General features: G+C 37.6%; 1 protein-coding gene across 3 annotated transcripts in view; it reads right to left on the bottom strand.

The window, feature by feature from the left end:
• The window catches only part of PARD3B (par-3 family cell polarity regulator beta), a 1,046,263-nt gene that overhangs the window by 384,405 nt on the left and 644,265 nt on the right, over positions 1–17,593 (bottom strand). For all 3 annotated transcript variants that reach the window (XM_082840795.1, XM_082840797.1, XM_082840796.1), the window contains one exon: positions 11,431–11,475. In XM_082840795.1, the coding sequence (XP_082696921.1) occupies positions 11,431–11,475 (45 nt within the window). The remainder of the gene's footprint in view (positions 1–11,430; positions 11,476–17,593) is intronic.

Genomic DNA, 17,593 nt, shown 5'->3' with positions numbered 1-17,593 from the left:
CTCTCTCTATTCCCTTCCTCCCGAAATACTTTTGGGCCCCAAATAGGTTCCCAGCGTGACTCTGGGATTCAGCCTCTCATCTCCTTCCCAGAAACTATCCCTTTTCCTGTGGTTCTTCTGTGCATATTCTGTGCCAGTCCCCGTGCTAAATCATCTCACGTGTACAACATTTCAATGATTAGATTCAGCATGTGAAATTTTAGTATGTTTGAAAAGTTTTTACTTTTTTAAACCCATAAAGTTTTTCATTACTCAAACTGCACATAAATATAGTCTCAACATAAAAATTCAAATACTACAGATAAAGCAAAAGTCCCCCTTGACCCCCAACCTCATCTTCTTCCTCTAAGTAAGGCAGCCACTGTTACTTTTTCTATGTATTTGCATTTATGTATAAGCACATGGTAGTTTCAGTGTTTGCATTCCTACTGTTGCTACTGAACTGTGAATACCTTAGGGGCAGAATTCACAGTCTACACAACCTTGTATTTGTGGTACCTGGTCCAGGGTCCGGCACACAGTAAGCATTCAATAAATACTGGTTTAATAAAAGAGTTAACACTGGTTCCTGCCCTTTCATTCAGTAGATAACAGAGTTCTCCTGCCTATATGAGGAAAAGGTAGGCCTTGGGATTATTAATGGTCTAAGGGAGTCAAGACTATTGATCAAAGGAGATTTGAGAAGCAGCCTGTGCGGGTCCTTGGGGGCTAACTGGCTCTAGAGCAGAAGTGTGAGCTAGGGCAGGAAAGGGTGAGAAAAGTTAAAAAGTATAAAACCAGAGCCTGGAGACACCTGAAGTTAAACAAGGCTAGATACCAGAGGAGACCTTGGTCTGAGGAAGCTGGGGAGGGTTTTTCAGGGAGGTGGGCCTTCAAAGAGTTCCGCTGGGGCTCTGAGGCATGAAAGAATAAGATATGGTCAGACAGCAGTGGTGAGTAGCTCTGTGAATTGGGAACAAGTGTGATGAGGCGGGGATGGGGTGGGGTGGAGGGTGACAGTGGCATGAGACAGGCTGCAAGGGCAGATCAAGACAAGGTGATAGAGGGCATGGTATGACTTGTTAAAGGTACTGAAATTTATCCCTGTCGATAGAGCCTAAATACAGGAACAAATGAACATTTTTTTAAGGAGGCAAAACCTTTCTTGAAATATACTAGTCTTCTAATGCTTCCCCCGCCTCAAGCCAGCACTCGCTTATGGAGCTCATGTGCGCACACACACACAAGTTGTGTAAAGTCACACCGACATTATCCAAGCCAATATATTCTAAAATATTTCTCACCATTAGTTGGCATTGTTATACCTTTATCAGATATTAAACAAACAAAATTTATGCTTTAACATATTTTATGTTATTCAACACAGATTGGGCATTTATTATGTAAACGCTGATCTTCAGGTGTCTCAGGCTGGGGTTTTTTTTTGTTTGTTTCTTTTACATCTTTATTGGAGTATAATTGCTTTACAATGGTGTGTTAGTTTCTGCTTTATAACAAAGTGAATGTTATACATATACATATGTTCCCATATCTCTTCCCTCTTGCGTCTCCCTCCCTCCCACCCTCCCTATCCCACCCCTCTAGGTGGTCACAAAGCACTGAGCTGATCTCCCCGTGCTATGCGGCTGCTTCCCATTAGCTGTCTATTTTACGTTTGGTAGTGTATATATGTCCATGCCTCTCTCTCGCTTTGTCACAGCTTACCCTTCCCCCTCCTCATATCCTCAAGTCCATTCTCTAGTAGGTCTGTGTCTTTATTCCTGTCTTACCCCTAGGTTCTTCATGACATTTTTTTCCTTAAATTCCATACACATGTGTTAGCATATGGTATTTGTCTTTCTCTTTCTGACTTACTTCACTCTGTATGACAGACTCTAGGTCCATTCACCTCATTACAAATAGCTCAATTTCGTTTCTTTTTATGGCTGAGTAATATTCCAAACTTGTCCTTCCAATATCATATGTTGGCTGATATTTTGGTGAGGAAAGTTCAGAAGTAAAACACTGCTGGAATGTCTAAACAGCCAATCACTTAACACTGGCAACTAGATTATCCGTAGAAGTTTAAAATAAAAGGTCCTGCAAGCAGGGAGCTATAACCTCTCTGGGTCACTGGAATCAGAGTGTCTCCGTTTTTTTCTCTCCACAACACATTTACACAAAATACTTTCCTTAGGAGAGTGATTTAAAATTCCAGGTGTCAATGTAAACCTTTCTAAAATAATTACATGGGAACCGAAAAGCTTTGTAGCCCCTGCCAAATCTACTCTTGATATAGGGCTGCCATCATTTAAAGCTAGTAGGGGGCTTCCCTGGTGGTGCAGTGGTTAAGAATCCGCCTGCCAATGCTGGGGACACGGGTTCGAGTCCTGGTCCAGGAAGATCCCACATGCCGCAGAGCAAGTAAGCCCATGAGCCACAACTACTGAGCCTGAGCATCTAGAGCCCTTGCTCCGCAAAAAGAGAAGCCACCGCAATGAGAAGCCCGCGCACCGCAACGAAGAGTAGCCCCCGCTCGCCGCAACTAGAGAAAGCCCGCGCATAGCAACTAAGACCCAACGCAACCAAAAATAAATAAATAAAATAAATAAATTAAAAAAAAAAAAAGCTAGTAGGTATAGAGTCCAACAATTTTACTGAAATAGTTTCATTGCAAGAAGTTTACTTAGGAGATCCTAAAGCTAAATACAAAGGAAAGAGGACAGAATTGGTGCTCACAGCTTAACATTTATAGTTATTATGCTTTTGAGAATGTAATTTGTTTTTACTCATGATACCTTCAAGTCCATACAATAATATTCTGACTGATGATGGCGTTTCTGTGTAATTTTTAAGTCACTCGCTGTTTTCTGTGGCTCCTACTGTTGTCCCTCTCCAGTTGCACAGCTAGTCCAAAGCTGAGTGCAGATAGCTCAGCCTACAGAACAGCTTTAATGTCAAACATTCACTTTGTACTTATCAACCATCATGTAGTCATTTAATAATATTTTTCACTGTAGATGTTCACTCTGGCATTTAGAAACGCTATTAGAATTGTCAGTTCCAAACCACTGTTTTCCAAATGTACAAGACACATATTCCCCATGGATGGTGAAGTTTGAGAGAGTTCAGCCACATTTGAAGGATGTGACATATATAGAAATAGGCTCGTCTCTTTATAAAATTATTTTTAATTTGTTCAAACAGTTAAAACTTTAGAAACTATACATTTTCTAAATCAATGCACACTTAAGCACAGTAAATTTTATCTCCAAAGATAAGCTGTTGAGTTCTGAATTATGAGACAGGATAATAAAAAATTTCATTGCTGAGAAATTTGTAATATCAATATCAATATATAAGGGCATAGGGGAAAAGTATGTACCGAATACACCATATCAACAAATGTCTATTGGAACTCAGAATAGAATAATTTGTCCTGTACATTTATATTTAGGGGAAAAATAAACATCATAATAAAAATATAAACTATAATGAATAGCAACCATAAACAGATACAGACTTTGTGACAAAGTCTGTAATAAACTTTGAACAAAGTACATACTTTTTGTATATAGAAGCTTATTCAATTCTGGTGGGTTTCAATGAGAGAAGCTGAAAAGACAAAAGACCAGACCTGTGCTAAATTATTCTTTCTGTTATCCATGCTGGGTTTGGGGAAATTTTGAGCATTTTAATGACAGTTTAGGTTATTAAATCAGGCAAAACTGGTAGCAATGGTGTTTGAATTCACAAAGCAAGAGGTTGCTGAAGAAGAAGTCAACAGGTCTGACCAGCTGGGCCTTTGGTGGGGGGTGATTTTCCCTGTCTAGGTATCAATCTACTCTTTAAAATAAGTTGGTTGTATTAGACATATATAACTATCCACTTAGTCCTAACTTTCTATAATTTCACCATAAATAGAGAATTGAAAATATAACTGCAAAAGATAAGAACATTTTGTTCAGGGGAAAACTGTAGCTCATTTGCAACTCAACCCTTGAGTGCAGTGAATATGTGCATGTGCAGGTGTAAATATATTGTTTCGTAGTATCCCATCCAATTTTGCTTCAATGACTTAAACACATCCCAACATGGGCTACCTATTATCTATAGTGTTTCTTATTTTCTTGACCAGCCTATTGACCAACCGTACAATGCCATTATGTACAGACTTTGACATCATCAAGAAAATTGAGACCATTAACATCCTTAATTTCTTACCCCCTCTACCTACAAATTTATCTGTACTACATGCAGCCCTGCCACTTTCCCTTCAATCTTGGCTCATCCTCTTCAAAGCCAACTGCTATAAAACTATACTCTTAATCATATCCCTTTAAAAATGTCTTCTTTCCTCGTTCTTCATTCTCTTACAAATGTCTCTTTCTTCTCAGTCAACAAACTTGGTCCTGTGTTTCTCATTAACATGAAATAGAATACCACCACCAACAAAAGACAACTTCTCTTCTCTACATACATCTCTCTTTTCTTCTCTTAATATTAAGCTTCTGGAAAGATCATCTATCCTTGTTTCCACCTCCCATTCCTCCTCAAGCCACTTCCTTTTGATCCTGCTCTTCTGTTTCCTGTCCAGCAGAAATGATTACCCATGGCCATTTCTCGGTTTCCAAACCCAGTAAAATTTAAGCATCTTCTCAAAACTTGTAACCTTGGGACCGTTTCCTCCAGGAAAATCTTCATCTCCTCATCCTTCAGAGATAGGCTCTCTTTACAAAAAATAATTCATCCAGGCCACCACTGAGTCATAACTGGCCCAAGCCTTTTTTCTATTTACCAAAGAGTGAGAATTGATTCTCTTGGCAACTGCAAAGCCATCTAAACAAACTAGGTGCATCACTCCTGACACCCTTAGTCATTTCCCAAGATGTGAGCCCTTTGGTCATCTACTCCTTCCTGTGCTGTAGCCTTACACCACTCTGTCCATCCCCCTGTGACTCACCATCCCACTCTGCCCTCCAGCCCAGAATCCTCCACCTTGCCTCCTCGAATCTCCACTATCCTCCCATGGTTGACAAAATGCTGTTCACTTCCAACCCCTTCTCTGAAAATTCCCCTTCCTTTTAGCCTTCATTGAAATCTAGCTCTCCACCAAGAAATCTGCTTCTCCTGCAGCCCTCTCATTTGAAGCTGTTCTTTCCCAGGGTTGGGAGGGGGCTCAGCTATCTCCTTATTTCACATTTCCATGTTCAGGTACATTGTTTCTCTACCCTTATATGAAATCCTGACTCTTTCAGAGCTAACGCTATCCTGCCAACTTCCTTCTACTCCTCTTATCATTCCTTCTATCACCTTCACTCTCACATCATTAATACATGAACACTGCCACATAGCTTATGGGTTCCCTCTCTGCCTACTCTATTTTCATCTTATCACTGTTGTTATCAAAGGTACTTGCCTCAAGAAACCATTGGCCCAAGGAGGATAAGAGACACAGGCAGAAAACCTGGACCTGAACTACAGGTTAGAGCCAAGCCTGGCCAAACACTTCTGAGATCGGCAAGTCCCAGCCCACCTGAAGATACGTGATCAAAAAATAAGTGTTAACTGTTGGTTTTTTTACGTAGCATGGTTATAGCAAGAGTTGACTGATACACTGATAATCAAATTGGATCTTCTCTCTCATTTACCCACTAAGTTTGATTAAAAAACAAACAAACAACAAAATTGAAGGCTTTATTCTCTAAATACTTCATACTTTTCTTTCCTTAATTTCATCACTTAAATTTATGCCCACATCATCTCTTATCTGGACTATTGCAGTGGTCTTTTAACTATTCTTGCCTTAAAAAAAAAAAAATCCTTTCAAAGTCCCCACAACCAGAGTGGTATCACTAGACTATAAAACTGACCACTCCCCTCCTTTAATCTGTTTAGATTCTCTGAGCCTGTAGGATAAAATTCACATTCTTTCATTTGGTAGGCGTTCCCCATGATCTAATCTCTGCCTTCTTGCTTAACCTCCTAGCATGTCACTCTCCCCTTTGCACTCCTGCCATGTCGAATTGTTTACAGTTTCTGGAACACACCATGAAGTTTCATGTTTTCACAACTTTCCATGTGCCTGGAAAGTGTTAGCTCAGTGACCTTTTCTATTCCTCAAACTTCTATTTATCTTTCAGATGCTGCTATGGAAGCACTTCCTTTCTGACACATGTCACTTTGTATCTCCAGCGCTTAAAACTTAATACCTGTTACAGAGTGGGTATTTAATAGACATGAGTGGAACAGAAATAACTTTGAAAGTTGATTTATAAAAAAATGTAGTATCTATTTACTCACGAAATTTAGAAATGCACACACCTACACCATATTTGAATAGTAAATAAACTTATCTCACGATATATTTCTTTCTAATTTGATTTGATTCTTTGAAATTTAGAGGATAGCTTAATCACTAACATTTTGCAATATAGGAGACACTAAGGTTGCTTCATAATCAAGTTTCTATAGAAAGAATCCTAGATGTATCATTAATTTTTTTCTAATGAAAACATCCTGAATCCCATGGAAAGGTAAACCAAGGCTGAAGCATGTGGGAAATGTATACTTTTTTTGTGTCTAAAGCTATAGTTATCCAACATAACACATGACAGAAGCTTAGAAAATACCCAATAAAAATGTTTGTCCAAATAGATAACCGTGCAGTATTACCTTAACCAACTGATGAGGAAAGAAACAGAGTTCAAATCCACTACCCACTTACTCTATTTTAGTTCCTCATCAACAATAACAATGAAAAGTCCTAAAAAACAGTAATTCAATTAGAAGACTCAGATATGAAAAGTGATCACGGTTGGTGCTCCAAAAATTAAATGCATATTTTAACTTAGATATTCTATAAAAGTATGGAACACTAAGACTCAACAAAAGTTATAAAATGTCATTTAATAACCCATTACTCTTAAAGTGACTATCAAATCACCTTATGTTTTACCTTTTCTTTTGCAAAGATTCAGCAATTTCTTTAGCTACATTCGAACATTCTAGATTTGACGTTTACACACAATGCATCTCTTTATTTATTTATTTGGCTGCGCCGTGTAGCATGCAGGATCTTGTTCCCCGACCAGGGATCGAACCTGTGCCCCCGGCATTAGGAGCACAGAGTCTTAACCACTGGACTGCCCGGGAAGTCCCTACACACAATGCACTTAAAGCAGAATGTATGTTCTGTCAAGTTAGCAACTTGCATACTAAGCTCTCAGCCTTTGCTGTAAGACACGTATCACATGCACATTTCCTATAACTTATGTATAATACGTGTACATCACATGCATATTTTTTTCATACATCTCTTGGCCCACACATTCACGTGCACATGCATGCAGAGAAACAAAGGCACAAATGATCAGATTTGATGTTCTTCTCCTGCTCACTGAATTACCATAGAGAAGTTACACCTACTGTGTTCCTGGTTTAGCTAGTTGAGGTTATAAAAGGTAAGTAATGATTTATAGAATATCTTGATATGTGTGTCATGCCTTCCAACTAGACTGTGTCTTACTCCTACATTCTTCTCAGTTCCTGAGATTGTGAGGTGTTAGGCACATGCTGGTGGAATATAAAGTGTCCAAAATCATGGGCTCTGCCACATCGCATCTGGGTTTCTATCCTAACCCTGAGAGTTATCAACTGGGAGAACAAGGACTTATGCCTTGAGCTTCAGCTTCTTCATTAGCAAAATGTGTTGAGATACCAACCGTACTTAGTGGCTGCAAGGCACCTCAGCTGCAGATGTCCCCCTAGATTGTTAATGGATACTTGCTCATTAATTGATAAACTCGTCTCAGAAAAGGTCTGGACTTACTGCCAACCATTACTTTTACAGACTTGCCTGTTTTACAGTTATATAGACAGGTGTTTGAGACTGTAAGAAATTGAAGTAGAAATAGGAAAGCTTTCTAGTCCATTTTGCTAATTAACATGTCAGAGCTCATAAAGAAGGACTCATCATCCGCTTTCTTCAGTACTGCATCATCTTAAAGAGCTGGGTCAGCAAAGATCTCTGTAGACAGTCAATACATATTAAAACCATTCTAAGCAATAAATCAAAACAAAAAAATATGACGGCATGTTTTAAAAAAGTAAAATTTATAAGTCCTTTCTGTCTGAATGCTGAGGGGCATTAAACTATTGGCTTAAGTGTCAGTTCAGTACATAGGGAAAAAAAGGACTCCTTCTTGGACATACTTTATGAGTCTGTGTATAGCTAAAATTAAAGCATAATGTAAAAAAAAAAAAAGGCTATGACAAATCTGAAGTCATTTTTCTCTGGATTCTAATGTTTCCTCAGAATATTTGTCATTTTAAAAAATGGTTTTATTGTTTAAAATATACATTTTGCCGAAGTTATTTCCCCTGTGCATTGCTAGGATTTGAGTTTTGTCAGAATTCAATTAGTGAGATAGTTAGGGAAAAAGGTGAAAGACAGTTTTTTGGTTTTTCAAGGCTCTCTGAAACTTATGATTTTTTTTTTTTAAAGGAGCCAAACAAAAAGCATTTTGCTCCTAACTTCTCTATGGTAGGTCTCACCATCCCATAAACATTAATACCTCTTATATGTGGAAGAGGACCCCATAAGATTGTAAACAGGAGTACCAGCCTGCCATTTTCCTTGCCAAGGTAGGAGATGCAATGTACTGCCAGGCGTAGCCCGTGAGATAGATTATTAGAGAAATCTCAAGAATACTGGATTGATTCCAGCAGAGGTGAGGGAATACTACATTTTGGGCCAAAAATGTTAGAAAGATTTATCTTACCTAAGACTTTGATTTGATCTGAGCTCTGAGGAATCAACCATTTAAAGAATAAGCCAAGGAAATGGTGCCAAAAATATTGTCACAAATTTGGGAAGTACCCAAGCCAGACCAACAGATGGAACTTGGCATGAAATGGCTCTCTACACACTAAGTAGCTGACTCAGAAGAAATTTTAACTCAGATGAATTTATTAAAATGTTGAATATCATCCTAAATAAGTGGATGGATGATAGATTTAGGTCAGCACATAAAATTTAATTTAACTTCCTGATGGTCTTGGATAGTGGGAAAGGGGCCCACATTTCTATGATTAAAAAGAGACAGAGGGAGATACTCTTTCTTCTTAGCAAAAGAGATACCACTTTTTCACCTGAAAATTCTGGAGAAAGGATTTGGGGAGGAGAAAGGTGAAACAAAAAAGAAGCTGACATTGGCGAGATAAGTACGAATGATCAGGGCACGTTGCACATTACAATCCAAACTGGCACTTGCTTAGTGGTCTAGACTGTAGCAGATGGAGACTATAGTTCTATATTAGGTGAATGTTAAAAATGACTGAACAGGTTGCCAGAATCAAAAGGACCCTTAATTCTCTTTCACTGTCGTCACTACCAAAGCCTAATGGGAAAATGCTCTACCCAGTGCAGCCCACACAAGGAGCTGCACTTCATGGGAGGGATGGGTTCTTGAGGAGCATTATAATTCAATACCTTAATAGCATCTTTTTCTTTCATGTTGCTTTTTATTGTCTCAGTACTGTCTCTAACGTTTTATAGAGTGCTCTCATTTAAGTCTAGAGCTCACAATTTGAGGTGACTGGTTAGCCCTCTTTACTGTTTTATCGTATGCCACTTTGGCTCCAAAGTTATCAACTTTCTGGCTGTTTTCAGCGTTTGCCCCGGTTCCACAAAAAGCCAATGAAAAATTTGATGATGTTGTGATAGAATATAAAAGTACTTAAAATATAAGAATAGTGAATATTGCAATAATAGTTCATTAGTAACAAAAATCTTATTTAAAACATCTGATGTATTTCAACAGTTTGATTCATGGGATATGAAGACCATTAGTATTATTTCTATTACCAGCTAATATAACTCTGCCATGTGAACCTTACAGTTAACCTGACTGACAGCTTTAAAATTATGCCATTTTTAACATTTTTCTTTTAATTTGGAAGATTATTTCAATTTTTATGTTTAGAGTACTTCTTTCCTAATATCTTTATTTCACACTACATAAAAACATATCATTAAAATTTACCTAAAATACTATACCAATATACCAAGATAATGTTTGCCTTTAAAAAGAGTGACAATAATTTTTGCTTACTGGCTAACAGTAATTTGTTTGGAAATGAAGTAAGATTAGAGTAAGATTCGATTTCCCAGAAAACGCCAGAAAGTTTATTATTTGTTTTCAAAAACCAAATTGATACACATTCTAAAAAAATGCTTCTACTTCTTACCTTGAAGCCCATCCCAGTATGTAAATAGGTTTTTATCTTCAAGTATTCATATGTGTAAGAGAGCTAAGGACAAGAAGTACCAGGCATGGGAACAAGCAGCGTGTGGCAATTTATCACTCCCTCAGAAATCTTTTCTTTCACAGTGATCTAACCTCTTAGGCTCTTTATTAGGAGGGGCAGAAAAGAAAACATCTAAGAGTTGTGAACTAGACCTTCCCTGCTGTTATCACTAGTGAATCTGGAGAAGGAAGAAAAGGAAAAAAAAATCATAATCTTGTCCTGGAACATGATGGAAGTAATGAGGCATCAAGGCCACTTACTGCTGAGAACATAATTGGCCCATAAACACAGGAGATGCTTGGTGATGGGAACGACTTCTTTGTTTCAGAAACGAAGGGCTGCCAACAAATCATAACCCTCCCGTTGTTTGGAGTGGCATTTCTAAGAGTAAAATGGATAGTTTCCCCCCAAATAATGCACCCTTACAAGAAAAGGATTACTGCTGTATTTACTAGCTTAGTAGCTTTAAGTGTTTTCAACTAATGTGAATAAATGATGCTGAAGAAAGGGCAAAGGAACAGAAGGTAGGTCATTTGGCAATGAAGGAAAAGCTTGGATTTTAGACCTGAAGGTACATCACACAAAAACAGAGAAAGAGCCTAGAGACCCTCAGAGTCCTTGTGGACTTCCTAGGGCACCTCCAGGGAGCTCATTCATGAGTCTAAAGAAAGAGAATACAGTCATCTCAGGCCCAATCCCCTGTGATGACAGGCAAAAAAATGATTCTTTTTTGAGAAGGAAGAAATGGCCACGTTTTTCTTTTTCTGGAATTCTTTGTCCTGTCACTTTAATGTGAGAGTCACCATGGAAAATAATTTCAAACTTTCTTGGGTTTTCTTTGTAATTTTTTGTTATTCTAAGTGTTCAGCTGGCATACAGGTTAAAGATTTGGGGTTTTATAATTATTTTTTTGGAAACCTTTCTTCCTCCTTCTCAAACATTTCAGTCAGCATACATTATGCCACTATACAACACATGGCCAAGCAATAATTCACCTTTGTGGAAGTCGGAGACATCTCATGTATTAATTAGCAAGTCTTTAAGTGATGAGTGGATGGAAACAGGTTCCATCTGCTACTCAAACACAGCCAGAGATTTCCAGGAAGGAGAATATAAAGTCAGTTACAAGGAATTTCTTACCCGATTTGTGTCCAGCCAATGAATGGACTTTGCTTTCATCTGGCACTGCAAAGAAATTAAAGAGACAAGGATCAGACCTGCTTGTAAATCAGCCATTTTTTGAACAATAAATTAATATAGATTTGTAATAAGTGAAATCTTTTACTGGCAAAGATTTGAGAAAACATCTTCCCCAGCCTGCCTGGGGCACCTCAATTCTATTAATTTAAAGACAGTTATGAAGAAATATATGTACATTAAACCTTCTGTGAATAGAATTTCATTCCTTTAAAAATTTCTAGGGCTTCCCTGGTGGCGCAGTGATTGGGAGTCTGCCTGCTGATGCAGGGGACATGGGTTCGTGCCCCGGTCCGGGAGGATCCCACATGCCGCGGAACGGCTGGGCCCGTGAGCCATGGCCGCCGAGCCTGTGCATCCAGAGCCTGTGCTCCGCAACGGGAGAGACCCGCGTACCGCAAAAAAAAAAAAAAAAAAAATTCTAATACTTTCAGTTCTTTTAACTGGGCTGTTGTTTCTGTATCCACAAAACCAGAAAAACTCAAGAATCTAGAGCTGTATAATATATAATAAAACTCTTTGAGCATGACAGCAATATATCTAATCCCCAAGGATCAGACTTCTATATCTGGACAAAATGGAGCAAAAGGGAACAAACTTACAATTCCTCCTGAAAAAAAATTTCTAAAATAGACAAAACACGAAACAATGGCATTCAAGAGATCAGACATCAGGCAACAGAGGACAGTGACCCTTGAGAGGTGGAAAACAGGTGGGGTGACTCCTGCCATTGCTCCAGCTTACTGTCTAGAGAAAGTTTCCAGGTTGTGGTGCAGGAAGGGGAACACGGGCAGAGCCCAGGGATATTCCAGCCTGAGGACATGAAGCTGGAGGCCCAGGGAAACCAAGGCAGACAGAGTTTAGGTCAGAGAATTGGAGAGAAGAGAGGTATACAGAAATCTTTCTGAGATCTGCAAAGGATCCCCTCAGGTATTTAATTAATTGCTGATGATCACATGCATGTGAGGAAACTACCCAAGACCTGGGACAGAACCGCCCCAAAGGGGAAAGAGCACAGTGTCCAAAGTTTACACAAGGTTGGGAATAAAGTTCCTATTCCCAATACCCAGAGTGAAAAACTTCAAAATTCAGGGGCATCCATTAGAATAGGAAGAAGAATCTTGCTTCAGCAGTGGATAAAATTTTAGATGAACACAGCTCTGATGAAATGGATATGATTTTGAAAGCCACAAATTACCAAGGCTTATATAGGAAGAAAGAGATAATCTAACAGCCCTATAGTTTGTTTTTTAATCGATTTGTATTGAAAGTTAAAAACTTTCCCAGAAAGAAAACTCTAAACCCAGCTGATTTCCTGATGAATTCTACCAAACATTTAAGGAAGAAATAATACCAGTTCTACAGAAATTCTTTCAGAAAATTTAGAGGAGGGAATATTTCCCAACTCGTTCTATGAGGCTACCATTACCTTGATGTTAATATCAAGCAAAGATGTTATAGGAAAGCTACTAACCAATATCTCTCATGAACAAAGAGGCCAAGTTCTAAATCCTTAAGCAACTCTGCATGGATTATCACTTCAATATTCGACAACAGCTGTGCAATATTCACCATATACATATAACTGATTCATTTTGTTGTGAAGCTGAAACTAACATACCATTGTAATTATACTCCAATAAAGATGTTAAAATAAAAAAAATATTCACCATATGTCATTGTCTACATTAGTCTCTAAAACTCTGGTGGCTCAAGGGTAGAAGCAAGGTGAGTGGAACTCTGCCAACAAGGAGGACCTCTTCCATTTTCCCAACTATGAGATTGGTCTCAGAGTAATAAGCTCCTCCTTCCTTTACCTACAACATTCAGTCATATTTCATTGACCCAGTTATTATATAAAAATCTTCCTAAGTCTTCCCACACCCACCTAGTACTCCTTTCCTAAGCTATTTCTATTTTCTAGACAAGAGCACTACATGTTTGTGATTTTCCTGGTATTAAATGCTTAAAAATCTTGTTGGACTTTTCTTCGTGTTTCCAGTCGGAGATGTCAATCCATGTGTATCAGCCTCCAATTGTGGGCCAAATTCTGTCTTTCCCAGGTCTGAAAAAATATACAGTGGAATCTATAGTACAAATGAAAAAATATTGGAAAACAATGATGGTGACTAAAAAAATAATACTAGAAGCTAATACTGAGCACTTGTAATATACAAGTTCCACCCTATACTCTTTATAGCTATTAATTCATTTAATGCTCACAGTAACCTGTAAAGATAGCTATTATTATCTTTACAGATAAAGAAACTGCAGCATATCTTGTAAGCGGAGGAGCCAGAGCTTAAACATGGCACTTTTAATCACTCTACTATACTTGTGATGAATCATAGAAGAGCTGTTATATTTTTCAGATTATTGATAACATGAATTAAATGTAAGAAAACACTTGACAAACACCCGTATGTTAGAACACTATTACCCTTTTAATTTGAATATGTTATTAATAGAAATCTTTCTATGTTGACCAATATGAACAAGTGTTAGCTATAAATTTGTTTAACATGTTCAGAAATCTACAGTTCTAATAGGTTCAAGCTGAAATAATTCATCCCCATTACACAGATAAGAAATCATCTGTCTGAGTTAAAATCTTGACTTAGATACTTACTGGTTACCTGCAATTTACTTTAACTTTCTGTGCCTCAATCTCATCATATATAAAATGAGGTTGATATTGCTTTCCCCGTAGGTTTAGAGTGAAGATTATTTGTGTAAGTTTATGCAAAATACTTAGAAGATCACATAGTAAGTGCTTAATAAATATTAGTTATTAGATCATTAATGATAAACTAAATAGAGTTAATTTACATTAGATGTTACAGAATAACATGCTAGCTAAAACTCGGACAGATGTGGATTGAATTCAAGATTTATCAGGCAAGTTACTAAGATCCTTTAAACCTTAGTTTCCCCATGTGAAAAATGAGATACAAACACTGTACAAGGAGTTGTGAGAACTGAATGAAATAAATTTTAAAAAGCACTTAGCACAGTTCCAGGTACATGTTTCTCAATAAATGAAAACTTTTGATAAATGGAAACTGAGAGCGGTAAAGGTTGTGAATTTAATGATGGCGGTGGTGCTTATGATTTCACTTGCCTAGGATTATAAAGGAATAGGCAGGGCACAAGGTACTTTCAATTGCTATCTCAGGGATAATCCAATACCCACAGCAGGTTTTACCTCCCGGTTTACATGGCTCCCAGTTCATCTTGTAGTGGAAGAAAGGCAAAGGAAATATGGTATTCAGACTACATACATGATTTTATTTTGTGCAGTTATTCTGAAAAAGGAATTCACACAAGGGTAGGATCTTATTTTTTGTTTTTGTCTTTTTTTTTTTTTTTTTAACAGACATAAGTTATCCCATTAAATCTAAGTCAATTTAAGTACTACAAATTCCCTTGCCATGTTAGGTTGAACATGGTAACTTAACTTTTTGGCTGAATACTATCTACTATTTTTAGTAGGAATACTAATTATTTTAATTGACAATCTGAAATTCTTTAGAACACTACCAAACTATTACAATAAACAGTGTAGAACATCCAAATGGGTGATGGGCATAAAAATTAGGGGTCTTTCTCCAAAATATTCACTGACACAGATGTCTATCTTGAGGACAGAAGATAAATGAATAAACATCATAGAAAATAGAGGGAACTGTAATGACTTAATTAATAGAATACATTTTACTTAAAAGGTTAAATTGGGAACAATCATCTTTTATGCACATGCTTAGTGCTGGGAAGTGATTTAAATAACAGTAGCAAGTGAGAAAATGAGGTAAAATTATACACACCAGCAAGCTTTTTAAAAATATGACAAGTGTTACAATTAATACTCAACTTCTTTTATAACTCACATTACCTTAAAGCTACTATAAAGTTTCCTCTCAGGGCTGGAGCTTAAGTCTAGTCATTTCCTGCATATTATTTAGATAGCACAGCAGTTGCAACAGTAGCAATATTAATATGATAGCTATGTCATTTTAAACAAAGAGCTTATTTACAAGAGGTTGAAAATGAGTGAGCCTGGTGTGAGAAAGGTCTATCATTCCAAAATGGTAAGTAAGGTACCAAAAGTGTCAAGTAAGAGAGGGTTGATGGAGCAGGAACCAAAATTTCTTGTTCTGGTTCTAATGACAGATTGTTTTCTCTTCCTTTCTTTCTTCTCCCCACCTCTCCCTCCCTCTCCCCTTTCCTCCTCCCTCCCTCCCTCCCCCCTCCCTTCCTTCCCTCTTCCCTTCCCTACCTACCTACCTACCTACCTACCTACCTACCTACCTTCCTTCCTTCCTTCCTTCTTTCCTTCCTTCCTTCCTTCCTTCCAGTTTCTAGAGCATATTATATTCCCTTTCTTATCCTTCAGTTTCCAAAGATTGGTACTATTTGCTCTTGATTACTTTAAAGAGTTATTATAGTAATTGAAGAGGTATTAGGGAAATGTTGAGTCCTTCTGAAGATGAAATTCACAGACATTTTTTATTACATTCTTAGAGGGCACTGTGGACTTGTCCCTCCTGAGATTTCTCTAGATTTATTTAGATAATGGGATTTCTATTAAGCTCCTGCTTCCTGGCATTCAACTCAAGATCAATGGACACTATTTGATTTAATTACTATAAGGTTTTTCGTAAGGAGGACACTCTTTGGTTTGGATGTTTGTTAATTTCCTGCTTCGTCCTCTGGTTCAGGAAAACTTGCTCAGGAAACACAGCACCCTGTGGGCCTATGTTTCCAGTTATTTTGGTTGTAGACCTTTGAAGCTAATCAAAGGTCTACGAACTACCCAACACCAGTGGAACCTTTTTAAAAGGTGTGGATAAACACACAGTGTCTTTTGGCTTAATTTCAACGAGGTTCATTGTTAAGGTTGAGAGAAACCATAAAGAAAGAAAATACGGGAAGAAAATCTGTGAAAAATATGGTACTCCGAGAACTTATTAGTGGCAGACATTAAAGTGCATATACTACTTACATATATTGGCTTCCTGGTGGGATATATTTATATTAATATAGTGATCACGTAAAGGTTTTCTTCTTTTGTCAAGCCTTCTTACACTCTTCAAATGCATTCTCACTGGGGGAAAATAATCCCCTTGCTTATTGATAGCATTTGATATGAATTTTACAAGTGATTATTAGGGACTTCACTTGCTTAATAAAACTTTGAAGAACAGTGGCAGATTTGGTGAGTTAATGGGCCCCATAGGCTCTTCTTATGCTGACAGAAGATGGTATATTGCTAACATGCACAAATCTCTTCAGATAAAAATTGCCACCAGGTAGTTATTCTTTTTGAGAATGCCAACACTACGTCACGAATGGGGAATATGCAAATGTGTTCAGATTCCCACTACTTCATATTGAGATACTCTGATGCAAAGCAGCATTCTAAAACATGATGCAATGCTGGTCTTTCACACAGTCAGCTCTATCTCATTTAACTTTTGATTTTCCTGTCTTTGGCATAATAGAGACTGCAGTTTTGAAGACGATGATTGGCACAATAAAAATCCATCTTCTAATGAGGCCATAAACACTGCTCTTTGGATAGTTTACTAGGAAACTAAATATCAAATAATTCCTTAATGCTTAATAAACTTGTTTCTAAAAGTTGTTCCTTCAGAATTTAAAAAAAATTGATGTACTTGCCAATATTAAGAATCAATTTTCTTCTCTTTTAGCAGATCAGTTTCCATACCACTGATTGATTTCCAGAATTTCTAAGGAACACAAACCTGTTTCAAGTTGTAAATTAAGTTCCTTTCTTAGCAACCATGAACTATTACTGCATTAATTTATAGTGTTTTCTTATGTCAATGACTATTTGGCATACTGCTACTCCTTAGGGAGACTTTTTGAGTTTTCAGCGCTATAAATTCTTATGTGTTGAAAAATTCTTCCATCTCCTGGAAAAAAAGCGAAATACAAAAACAAAATAAGCCTTTTGCTGAAAAAGGGGCTAGGTGATCAGTACAATATAATGACATAATTTATCTCACCATCTCCCCCAAAGCACCCTGTTCATCCCTGGACGTGTTGCTGCTCTGACAATACGCTAATCAGAACAGCTGAAGTT

The sequence above is a fragment of the Leucopleurus acutus genome, assembly GCF_964270905.1.
Source record: "Leucopleurus acutus genome assembly, chromosome: 6".
NCBI classification, from domain to species: Eukaryota; Metazoa; Chordata; class Mammalia; order Artiodactyla; family Delphinidae; genus Leucopleurus; species Leucopleurus acutus.
This window is presented reverse-complemented; position numbering and strand designations above follow the sequence as displayed.